The 12,407-nt window shown below is 47.8% G+C and overlaps 1 protein-coding gene across 2 annotated transcripts; it reads right to left on the reverse strand.

Annotated features, from left to right (window-relative positions):
• Positions 1–674: 674 nt before the first annotated feature.
• FKBP1B (FKBP prolyl isomerase 1B) lies at positions 675–11,661 on the reverse strand. 2 transcript variants are annotated; one of them, XM_045447587.1, is made up of 4 exons: positions 11,464–11,661; positions 7,156–7,203; positions 2,369–2,481; positions 675–1,328 (listed from the first exon to the last, which is right to left on the reverse strand). In XM_045447587.1, exons 1-4 carry the CDS (start codon positions 11,498–11,500, stop codon positions 1,284–1,286), a joined length of 243 nt encoding a protein of 80 aa, XP_045303543.1. In that variant the 5' UTR covers positions 11,501–11,661; the 3' UTR covers positions 675–1,283. The 2 variants fall into 2 exon arrangements, with proteins under 2 accessions (XP_045303543.1, XP_045303542.1); XM_045447586.1 differs by having other exon boundaries at positions 675–1,283; positions 11,464–11,657.
• Positions 11,662–12,407: the final 746 nt, after the last annotated feature.

The raw sequence follows: 12,407 nt of genomic DNA on the forward strand, positions 1-12,407 counted from the left end.
GCTCCAAAACCTAAAACACCCTTCATTTGTTCAGGTGCACAGTGAGTGTTCTTTTCCATCTGGGTCGGGAACTCCTCTAAGTCCAAACAGACAGACGTTGCAAGGTCAAATAAAGTGCTCAAATCCTATGCTGGACTGGTAGCAGTTTGAACACGATATATTCCTTTAGTTATTCAGAGAAGAATTCTGAGCCTGTGAGGTAAGTGGCAAGTTAATACTTACCCTGTAGGGCTTTTTAGAGGGTTGGTGGCAACTGTATTTAAAAAAATATCGGGGCACCTGGGTGGCTCAGTCGGTTGAGCGTCCGACTTCGGCTCAGGTCATGATCTCACAGCTCGGGAATTCGAGCCCCGCGTCCGGCTCTGTGCTGACAGCTCAGAGCCTGGAGCCTGCTTTGGATTCTGTGTCTCCCTCTCTCTCTGCCCCTAACCCACTCGCATTCTGTCTCTGTCTCTCTCAAAAATAAATAAACATTTTTTTTAATTAAAAAAAAAAAAAAAATATATATATATATATATAGAACAAGGCCCGGCATGTACAAATACTCACATCATAGCTATTATGTTTATTATCATTCCTGGCTACTTGGAAGTCTCCTTTCCACTCTTTCCCAAGGGCAACTGGCTTATGCATTCCTTAAAGCACTTCCTTCCTACAATAAGGATGGACAGGAATTTGTCAAGCACAGAGCCTTTATTTTACATATCATTTCCAAAGAGGACATTGTGTAAGTCAGCAGCCAACAGAACTTCTAAGTGAGAAAGTAACAGCAAAGGTAACTGGCTCAAGTCCCTCTGTGTATACCATGTACATTTCATGTCTGAGCACCTTGTGTGTCTGGCTTAAGTAAGGCAGTGTAGATTGTGCGAACAAGAAATCTGTGTTCTGCGATCAGAAATGGCTACTGCATGCATCACGCAAAATGCACAACCTGAAATGTTTTGATTTGCAACCGAAGTTTCCTTAAGCAAAGATGCGCGTGAACAATGACGAACACATACAGAGCAACTTGGGCAGAGAATGGATAATGCCGCGGGGCAGTGAGGTTAGCGCGCTGATCAAGAGCCTCAAGCAGGAGGAGCCGTCCCAGTGGCAGAGCAGGCTAGGAGGGTGGGCAGCAGCCATCTCCAGCCACTTCGAGCTCCTTCCCGCCTTCACTCTAAGTTGAGCAGCTCCACGTCAAAGATGAGGGTGGCATTGGGAGGGATGACACCAGGGTGGCCCGTGGCTCCATACGCCACATCGGGGGTGCAGGTCAGCTTCGCCCTCTGCCCCAAGCTCATCTAGCAGGGATGGGGGCAGATGGGGAGAGGAGAAAGAGGACCCAGCTTGATTTAAAAGAAAAAAGTAAGATAACTATGGCATTTTCCCAAACTATCCTGATAACTCTGAAGATCTGAGATGAATTTTCTGTGTGGCACACTGAAGTGATGCAGAATTTGGATTCTGTCTCAGACTAGCAGAGACTTCACTGTGGGGCACTAACTTCCACAAAGTAGTCCCAAATTCATTCATCTGACAACCACTGCTGGTTATTCATTTAGCGCATGGCCTAAACACTTCAAGGTATTCCTAATTGTTCCTCACCCCCTTCCAAAAGAACCTAAAGAGGGTGTATAAACAGCACATGTACAAGTACACAATCGAGGAGGTAAGAGAAGCAGTCCATTAAAGACGTTAAGCAATCAGAGGCCACCGCAAGGAGGCGAGGGCTAAGAGACCTACACTAAAAGCACCATATGACTTCACAGACCAAGGGAGAAGAGTGTGAACCAGGGCTCCACACAGCAGTCATCAAGAACGTCTGGCATTGGTCGGACAAATGGTGAAATTTGAATAAACAGATCTAAAAATTTTAATAACCAACTCAAACATTTGAATGTATTGGTTAACAGTACTGCATCAATGTTAATGTGTAATTGATCACAAATTAATGTAATGGGATCGTTTTACCATGGTTATGTAAACTGTTAACATTTGGGTAAAGAATATACGGGAACTATTTCTGTGATATTTTTGCAAGGTTGGAAATTACTTTTTTAAGTTAAAAAAAAAATACCTTGGCCCACCACCCCCCTCCCCGCCCCCCAACTCTCTAGCTGCCTCAGTCCCAGACAGCTGGTAGCTCGTAGCTAGTTCTGAGCAAGCCCACAGGGATGTGCTTGGAATGAGAGCCCCAGCGACTTAAAGTCATGCTGGCAATGAAAGGAAAGGAGTGGGGGCACAAAGCCAGGGGCTGAACCTAGATGGCGTCACCATGCCGTAGCAGTAGAGTCAAAGCAGTGGCGGTCTGTGATAGGGCAGGGGCGGTGTACCGAGCCCAGACTCCAACTCCTCAAATCCCCCCTAATGAGGATCCTCATCCTACCTGGGCTGCACCCTCTTCAAAACCCTTGATGACTTCCTGTTTGCCAATTCTGAACTTGAAAGGTTTGTTTCTGTCTCTGGATGAATCAAATTTCTTCCCATTTTGGAGCATTCCTGTGAAAGCAAGAATAGGGTGGAGAAGAGCTGTGGCCATGAGTTAACACCCCATTCTGGGTCCACATGTCTAAAATGGAATTCTTATTCTGTACAAACCTGCACCTCTTCAGATCTCCCTGCCCGTCCTGTTGCCCAAGCAAGAAACCCAGATACCTCACTCTGCCTTACCCTCTCCCTCAATATGGCCTATCACTTAGTCCTACATGTCTTTGCAATCTACCTACGTTCTACACGCTCCATTTCTACTGCCACCACCCTGGGACCACACCAAGTCACCATCATGTCTCACTTGTGCTCAGGAACACCCTCTAACTGGTCTTTCTCTCCACTCTCACTCCTCCTTTCCAGTCTCCGCTCGGTACCCAGAATGACGGTCTTTCATAAACATGTATCTGATCATATTACTCTCTTGCTTAAAGGGATAGCAATATCCTCTTGTCAATAGCTCCCTGTGGCAGAATCCAAATGCCTACACTGGGCACAGGCACTTCAAGATCTAGCTACTGCCTGTCTGATAACCCTCTCTCTGCTCTCCTCTTCCTTTCCTTCCCCCCATGTCTTATTCAGGTCACACCTTTCTCAAATACCTTTCCCAAATACCTCTCAAATATACTTTCTCAAATACCTCTGCACTTTACAACTTTTTCTGTGCTACTTCCTCAGCCTAAGGATGTTTCTGCCTCAGGTTGAGTCCTCACCTGTTTTCCCCCAACATGCAAAACCCAAAGGCCACATCATTGGGCGCGTGGGTGGCTCAGTCAGTTGGTAAGCTTTGGACTTTGGCTCAGGTCATGATCTTGCCCTGTGTTGGGCTCTGTGCTGACAGCTCAGAGCCTGGAGCCTGCTTTGGATTCTGTGTCTCCCTCTCTCCTTCTGTCCCTCCCTCACTTGTGTGCATTCTCTTTCCCTCTCAGAAATAATAAATAAACTTAAAAAAATAAAAGATTCTCTCTCTCCCTTTGCCCCTCTCCCCTGCTCATAAAAAACAAAACAAAACAAAAAAACAAAGGCTACATCATCCCCGCCCCCCCACCCCTGCAATGAACAGAGTAAGGTCACCCAGCCAGTCAATGGTGGCCCCCACGGGCCCCCATAAAAAGGGCCTGTTTGAACCTGGAACACCCCAGTGCTGTCTCTAACAGTCTGCAGCCTCCCTTAGCCAGGTGTCATCCCTGATGTACAAATATTGTCTCATTCCAGCTGTCTAAGGCTCGAGAACTGTATCTTTCTCTCTTTATAAAGTTTATTTATTTAAGCAATCTCTGGACCCAATGTGAGGTTTGAGCTCACAATCTTGCGATCAAGAGCCACATGCTCCACCAACTGAGCCAGTCAGGTGTCCCTCAAGAGCTGTTTTGGTATTTTTAGTTCTTATCGGTGACTAGTTCAAAGGTCAGGCCTGTAAACAATGCTCTTCCACGATTTCTTCCTGCAGCCCACGGACCATGACAAAAGCCAATTTGAGACCAGAGAAAGATCTTGCCTGTGAGTTCAGAGACTGGATACTGACTTCATTTTGGCACTAACTCATTGTGTGAAGTTAGACAAATCACTCCCTTTCTCATGGCTTCAGATATGCCATGTTTAACACGGGCGGTCTGAACAAGCTTAATGTCTGCGCATCCACGATTCCACTTCTTCTAATTCCTACAATTTAAATATATACAAGGGAGAGTATTATTTTCCTACTTTCTAGGTAGAATAAATTGGACTCTTGCCCTGGGTATTAAATCAGGCGAAGGAGAAAACCCTTTACTAAGGAGGTCTTACAAAAACTCATGCATACACACAGGTTGCTAAGATACTCCAATACACAGAGATGTTCGCATGTGCTCATGGGCACCTAAGCACACACATTCAGAAGAAAAACCCTGATGCTCAAACAGATGCTAAGAAAATATTTAGATCCACAAATCTACATATAATTACACAGACATATACTTGGACATATACACACATGGATACACACACACACACACACACACACACACACACAAACTCCATTTGGTAATTGACTTCCTCATTCCCCAATTTCTTCAGATTTCATATACTTCAGACCAGATACAGTTATCTACAGCTACAAGTTCAGCCAAAACAATTCAGCCTAGAAACAGACCAACATCTATATGGTTACTTGATTTGACAAAGGTGTCACAGCAATGCAACAGATAAAGGATATTTTTTTTAAATTGCTGTTGCTGGATCAGCTATATATCATATGGAGAAAATTAACCTTGAGCCCTACTTTATGCACACACAAAAAAATTCCAGATAAATCACAGATGTAAGTATGAAAAATAAAATAATAAGGCTTCTACAAGATAATAAACAGAAGAATATCTTCATGACCTAGGAATAGACAAAGACTTCTGAGCTGAACACAGAAGTACTAACTATAAAGGAAAAGATTGATACGTAGGACTTCATTAAAATTAAGAACTTCTATTCAAAAAATGCCATTGAGAGAGTGAAAAGACAAGCCTTGGCTTGTCTGGGAGGTGACTGGAATCAGTATAACCAACAAAAGACCCATATCCAGAATATGTAAAAAACTCCTTTAAATCAATAAGTAAAAGGCATCCAACCTAATTTTTATAACTGGACAAAACTCGAGCAGACTAAAGAGGATATTCGAATGGCCAGTAAGCACATGAAAAGGTACTCAACTTCATTAGTCATCAGGGCAATGCAAATCAAAACCACAATGAGATACGCTGGGCACCCACCCAAGGGGGCCAAAAACAAAACAAAAACGTGATAATGCCATGTGTCGATGAGGATGCAGGGGAACTGGAGCCTTCCTACATGGCTGGTGGCAGTGGAAATTGGCACAACTACTTTGAGAAGCTGTTTGGCAGTATCTGTTAAAGCAGAGGATAGGTATAACCCTATGCCCAAATAACTCCACTTCAGGGTATATACCTAAACAAAATGTGTACATACGTGCACCAAAAGACACCTACAAGACTGTTCAAAGCAACAGTATTCATAACAGCCAAAAACTATCAGAAACCCAAGTGTTCATCAATTCTAGAAAAGATAAATTGTGGTATATTCATACGATGAACTGTATGGGAATAAAAAAGAACCAATGACTCTGGACAAATCTCACAGACATAGTATTGAGTGAAATAAGCCAAACACAAGAGAGTACATACTCTGTGATTCCATTTATATGGTATTCAATAACAGGCCTAGCCAATCAATGGGGACAAAAGTATGAATGCTGGTTACCTTCAGGGAGGTATAATGACTGGGAGGAGGCAGGAGGGAGATGCCAGGGGGTGCTGGAAATGTACATGTTGATCTGGGTGGTGGTTATGTAAGTGTGATCACTTCGAAAAATTCCATTGAGCTGTACATCTTAGATTTATGTTCTCTAGTGTATTTATTTTTAATTAAAAAGTTTACCAAAAAGTCCCCTATAATCTCCTGCTGGGTTTGATGAGACGGTCCCTCCCCACACCCTTGGCTGATGCTAGTGTTTAATGCACATGGCCTGCTCCCTGTATCTACTCTGAAAAGTCTTTGCAAAAGGATGTTGTGGTTTTAGTAACTTGATAAGCACCGGTCTGTCTACAACATGTAAAACAGATAAATCAATTACACAGGTCAGAGGCCCCAGGGGACTCATGGTAATTAGGCCAGTCACAGGGAGATAACACACAGCTCTAGCTCACTGACGCCAGCCACCGGCAACACAGCTGTTGAGAAATACCCACACCGTCTGCCTAGAATTAACCTGGCACTTCACACTGGCCCAGAGAACTGCTAAAAATGGCCCCATCTGAATACGTCCTAGGAATTAAACTGGCCTTGCCGTCTGCTAAGTGGCTGTCACCAACTTTGCCACATTGGGAAGCAGGTCACAAGGCAGAGCATTCACTTCTCTTGGAACAAATACCTGCTTGTGATCTTCCTGCCAGCAGTCCTCAGGAGCTCCATCTAGAATGTTCCTCAGCCCACCTGACCTTCCAATACAGAGCATCTAAGAGGGGTCCGCAGAGATGTGGGGCTCTCCTGCAAGTCCCACAGTGCCCTGAGACAGGCACTGCTGTTGCCCCAGCTGTCACACTGCAGCAGAGCCTCTGGATGACTTGTCTCTGCCACTCCCCACAGCCCCAAAGAAGGAAGGAATCCTGCCTTTTCACCTTTGTGTCCCCAGTGCCCACACAGCATCTTGCACACAGTAGGTGCTCAATAACAGCATGCTGAATTGAACAGTTTATTTCTGAAAAAAGAAAGGAAATGCTGAGGAAGTCACCCTCCCCTTCTCTAATAATATTGTAGGAGGAAAAGGGAGCCTGCAGGGAAGATCAGGGCTCTCAGAGCTTCAAGAAGGGATTTCTAAATATCAGACAGAACAAGGAAGGCCAGGCCCCACCCTTCCCACAATGGAGGGAAGGGAATGGAGGTGCCTGGCCCAATCAGAGGCTGGCTCCACAGATGGCTCCTGCTGGTACAAATGGGGAAGGGGTAACCTTGCAAGCCCCCTTTCCCATGCCCACAAGGCTGGCTCGAGAAGTAGGGGACAACTGGTCACAGGGAGACTTGGCTACCTTGGGCTTTGGGCCTGATCTAGGGAGCAGATACCTCTAGAGAGGAGTAGCAGAGGAGAGACCTCCCTTGGGAGGGGCAGGTCTGGATGAAGGCTGAGGGAGCAAAGCCTACCTGTGTAGTGCACCACACACGTCTGTCCCTTCTTGGGGAATGTCCTTCCTGCAAGGAGACATGAGGGCAGATGAATGAATAGGGCATTGGAAAAAGTCATTTGGGACATTCAGATGTGACTATGACCCAGAGCTCTGACCCACATTCCCCTCCATACCATGGAGATGCCCATGGCTCTAGTTCTGGCTCTGTGCCTTGTATGAGGCTTTTTATTTGATTTGAACTTTATTCCCTTGGGTTCCTCAACTATGCTCTCTCCTTTCTATTTTCCTTTCTTAAAATTTTAAAAAAATGTTTACTTATTTTTGAGAGAGAGAGACAGAGCGTGAGCAGGGGTGGGGCAGAGAGAGAGAGACGGAGACACAGAATCCAAAGCAGGCTCCAGGCTCTGAGCTGTCAGCACAGAGTCCGACTAGGGGCTTGAATGCAGGAGCCATAAGATCATAACCTGAGCCGAAGTCAGATGCTTAACCAACTGAGCCACCCAGGCACCCCATTATTTTCTTTTCTTTGATCATTCCTTTAACTTTCCTTCATCCATTCCACAAACATTTTTTTTAAGTTTATTTATTTATTTTGAGAGAGAGACAGAGAGAATAAGTGGGGTAGGAGCAGAGAGTGCGGGGATCCCAAGCAGGCTACATGCCGTCAGCACAGAGCCCGACACGGGGCTCAAGCTCATGAACTGTGAGATCATGACCTGAGCCAAAACCAAGAGTTGGACACTTAACTGACTGAGCCACCCAGGTGCCCCCATTCCACAAACATTTACTGACAGCCTACTATGGACTAGATTCCAGAAACACAGAGTAACCTATGAACTCATGGTGAAGTTAGGGAAACAGATCCATAAATAATAGATTACAATGGAGGATGATGACTGCAACCAAGGATTAATAAGCATAATCATTCACAAATATTTACAGAGTATCTACTATATGCAAAGCCTGGGCCTGACTTCAGGCACACAGCAGTAAACCATAGAGACAAGATCCCAACTCCTTTGGAGTTTACATTCTAATGGGAGGAAACAAAACAATACACAAATAAACAAGACAACTCTAGATTATGATAATTCTTTAAATGAAATAAACACAATGATGAGTTAAAGAGAGATACAATGGACAGACCATTTTAGAAAGGGTGATTCAGGATGGCCTCTCAGAAAAGGTGACATTTGGACTGAATCTTGAAGGATGAGCAAAATGCTGGGGAAAGCACTGCAGGAAGAGGGAGCTCCAAGGGCACAAACATTGGGGCAGGAAAGGACTGGAGCATTTGCAGAATAGAAAGGAGGCCTGGTGACTGGAAAGAAGAGAGGGAGAAGGAAGCAAGTGGGAAAAAGCCAGATCATGCCCAGCATTGCAGAGCCGGATTTAATTCTAAGTGCAACAGGAAGCCACTGGAGGGTTTTAAGCAAGAGAATGACATAATCTGAATTAAGATTTTATAAGATCACTCTGACTGCTGTGTGTAGGATGGACGATTAGGTGCCTGTTTCAATAATCCAGACAGGAAATCAATTATGGCTTGAATTAACGTGGTGGCAGCAGAGAAGAGAGCAAAATAGATATATTTGGGAAGCGGGACTGACAGGGTACACTAATGGAGTGGAGATGGGTCTGGGATGAGGGAGAGGGAGACATCGAGTACAACACTTGGGTTTTCAGTTTGGGGAACTGGATGGACAGTGGAACTAATTCCAGGTGGGGAAGACTGGGGAGGAGCAGATTTGAACAGTTGGCAATTTAAAAAAAAATATTTTTTTAACGTTTATTTATTATTAAGAGACGGAGCGTGAACAGGGGAGAGGCAGAGAGAGAGGGAGACACGGAAGCAGAAGCAGGCTCCAGGCTCTGAGCTGTCAGCACAGAGCCAACGTGGGGCTTGAACTCACAAACCGCAAGATCATGACCTGAACCGAAGCCGACTGAGCCACCCAGGCGCCCCGAGCAGTTGGCAATTTTGAGATGCCTATTAGACATCTATCTGAGCTTATGTTGCAATAGGCAGATGGAGTTATCTGTACTGGAGTTATAAATCTGGGTGGAATTTACCAGGCCACAAGCCTGGGTAACAAAGCATTTGGGAAGCTAACAAGTGAGCCAACATGTAGAGGACTCTATGGGAGTCAGGGAAAGCATCTGAGAGGAGATCATGGTTCAACTGAGTCTTAAAAGATAAGCAGTTTGCCAGAGGAAGTAAAGGGAGATAATCTGGGAAGAGTGAACAACATGTTCAAAGGCCTAGAATCGAGCCATAGTGGGATCCCTGTCTGGCTCACCGCTCTAACCCCAACTACATAGTACACGTTCAATAAATATTTGCAGAATGACTGGCGTGTTTAACAAATTTGCAGGCAGCCTGCTAAAGCTAGGGGAAATGGTGGTAGTGGGGGTTGCTACTGGCAGGAAGAGATGAGGCTCTGGTGTGGAAGGTAAGACTCGGCCGGACTACCATCTGTCTGCAGAAGGAGATGGAAGATTCATTAAAACACGAAGCGGGGGGTGGGGAGGGTGAGGAGCAGAATGGGACAGAACAGTCACATATGCATTTTAAAGAGTCCACAGGCTACGGTGTGAAAAATAGGTGGTGAGTTAGGGAGGCCAGATGGAAAGCAGAGAGGTGAGACTGAAGGTGGTGAGCCCAGTTTAGAGGATATGCGGAAATCCAAGTGAGGTGATGTTGGCCTGAACCAGGGCAGGGGCTACAGGGATGGAACCCAGATATTTTCAGCAGAAGGACTTGAAAGGACTTGGTGTGGGGCTCGACCAAGACGGTGTTCCCAATGTAACAGTACAGTAGTGTGGCCCTTCTGTGCTTTCCTGGCTCAAGAATTTAGACTGTTAAAAGTAGAAGGCCAAAGCTCTTTCAAGCTTTCTCTAAAAATCTAATCTCCCTCAGGGTGCCTGGGTAGCTCAGTCGGTTAAGTGCCCAACTCTTGATTTCAGCTCAGGGTTTCTGAGACGGAGCCTCGCATCTGGCTCTGCACAAACATCGTGGAGCCTGCTTGGGATTCTCTGTCTCTCTGTCTCTCCTCAGCTTGTGTGTGTGCACACTGGGGGTGCACACTCTCTCCCTCAAAATAACTCTAAAAGCTACTATGAACCAAGGAAGGGAGAAGAGGCCTGCAGGCCCCTGGCAGAAATCAATGACAGTGCCCTGGGGTGTGACAAGGTGTCAGGGAGATGCCTCCTGGGACCCAGCACCATAGTTCCCAGCTGGGTCAAAGAAGTCTGTACCTGCTGGGTGATGAGGGTAGTGGCTAGGATCTAGGAATCACTGCCTTTTAACGAGGAGGGTGGCCTGGAACCCTGAGGTCCTCTCATTTCCTAGAGAAGGTGGGGGTTGTCAGTTATGTCTCACGTGAAATTTGTCTGTCAAATTCTGCTGCAGACATGGGGACTCTGGACTGGATTAAGTTTCATTTAAAAAATTTAAAACTGGCTATTCCTTGCACATCCATACCCAATTATACAAGAGATGTCTGGCTTGGGGAAGTGAGTGGTGCCAGTCCTGGGGACAGGGAAAAGGCAATACAGAGGAGCGCTTGGAAGTGGGGAGGACAAGGAGAGTTAGTTGTTTTGGACTTGCTGAATTAGGTATCCGTGGGACATCCAGATAGAGGTCGAGCAGCAGCTGGATAAATGGACCACCTTGAACTCAGGTCGGAGATCTGAGCTGGAGGCTTAAGTTTGGAGGCCATCGGTTTGCAGACGGTAATGAAAGCCATGGGAGTGTACAGGATGGCTGGAGAGGCTGAGTGGGGCGGGGAGGATAAAGCGAGATGCAGAGGCGGAGGGAGCGCTTCTTCCTTCCCAGACTGGCTCGGTCCCCACAACGTCTCACCGCCCAGCCCACAGGGGCCGCCCGACCGGAGGCCCGGAGGGGGGCGCATTGGAAAGGGTTGCCCCAAACAGAAGAGAACCCTTCCAGCTGTTTCCAGAGCTCACCTAGCAGGGCAGGGAAAGCAGAACTAAAAGCCTGCCCTGGGGAAACCAGCAGTAGCGGATAACCGAGAGCTTCCAGCCGAGGCAGCGGCGGCCCGAGGCCCCCGGGGCGGTGGCGGGCCGCAGACCCCCGCCTCCTGGCCGCCGCCTTCGTTCCCCTAGGTGAGCCGGCGCGGAAGGGGATGGTGGAGGATCGTCTGCTAGATTCCCAACAATCCTTCCTGGGATCTCCTCTCACCGCCCTCATCCTATGCCCGCCTCGGATTCAGCACCCTCCGCGCCACCTCTGAATCAGACCCCCGCCCGCCCGGCTCCGCCCCGGGACCCTTCCTCCTCCCCCAGCTCGGCCGCCCGGTACCGTCTCCCGGGGAGATGGTCTCGATCTCCACGCCCATCGCAGTCCCACTGGCCCCGCCTCCGAGGGTCCCCGCTGCTGCCCCGACCCCGGCTCGGCTCCGGCCCTGGCCCCGCTGGCTCTCCGACTCGCCTCCCCGCCGCCACTGCAGAGCCGGAGGAGGTGCGGCGGGAGTCGGGACCTGCGCGGGGAGGGGCCACGGGGAAGGGGGCGGCGGGGCGGAGCGGCGCGGAAAGGTGGGGTCGGCTGGGGCGGGGCCCGGGGGAAGGGACCCTGAGGCGGCTGCTCCCGAGCTTGCCAGGCTAAGGGTCGTTAACCGGGGAGGATGGTGAGGGAGACATGAGACACGCGCGCATCCACCCACCCATCTATCCATCCATCCATTTATCCATCTATCTATCCATCCGTTCAACACAAATTTACCTAGCATCCACTCTGTGCTAAGCTCTGGGGAGTCACCCCGGTCCCACAGACTAGGGGAAAGCCGGCAACTAAACCAACACTTTAAGTAGATACGCTCACTGCCTTGGAGTTCAGGACGTTATGGAAGCACCTGAGAAGTACTTACTACTCTGGCTTGGCTGCCGGGATTGCAGGAGCAATCTGGGGATGCGAGGTGCGGGGGAGGGGAGGGTGGGAGGAAACCAATCGTTACCTTACCCCAGTCACCCTCAACCCTCATGCAAGCTTCCCGCCTCGTTCCGCCCCACTCACAGGTAGGTCCCCACCTTTCGAGGCAAAGAACTGCGTCCTGCTGATGACAGTTAAATTGAGGTAGAATCCATGTCGTCAAAGAACGAAATTTGTGACTGGTGGGGACACAGTTAGTGACAGCATGGTTGATTCCTGCTGTGGAATGAATGAATAAGTTACAACTTAAGCTCCTCTTTCACGCCAGACCCTTCACCTCCACCCAAAAGAGTCCCAGGAATCTGGAAAGATATCTT

This window comes from Leopardus geoffroyi, chromosome A3, assembly GCF_018350155.1.
Source record: "Leopardus geoffroyi isolate Oge1 chromosome A3, O.geoffroyi_Oge1_pat1.0, whole genome shotgun sequence".
Taxonomy (NCBI): domain Eukaryota; kingdom Metazoa; phylum Chordata; class Mammalia; order Carnivora; family Felidae; genus Leopardus; species Leopardus geoffroyi.

Coding starts and splice junctions, on each gene's coding strand:
- FKBP1B (XM_045447586.1), bottom strand. CDS start 11,500: ATGGGCGTGGAGATCGAGACCATCTCCCCGGGAGACG. Junction 7,204..11,463: donor GACCATCTCCCCGGGAGACG/GTACCGGGCGGC, acceptor GTCTCCTTGCAG/GAAGGACATTCCCCAAGAAG. Junction 2,482..7,155: donor GTGTGTGGTGCACTACACAG/GTAGGCTTTGCT, acceptor TTGCTTTCACAG/GAATGCTCCAAAATGGGAAG.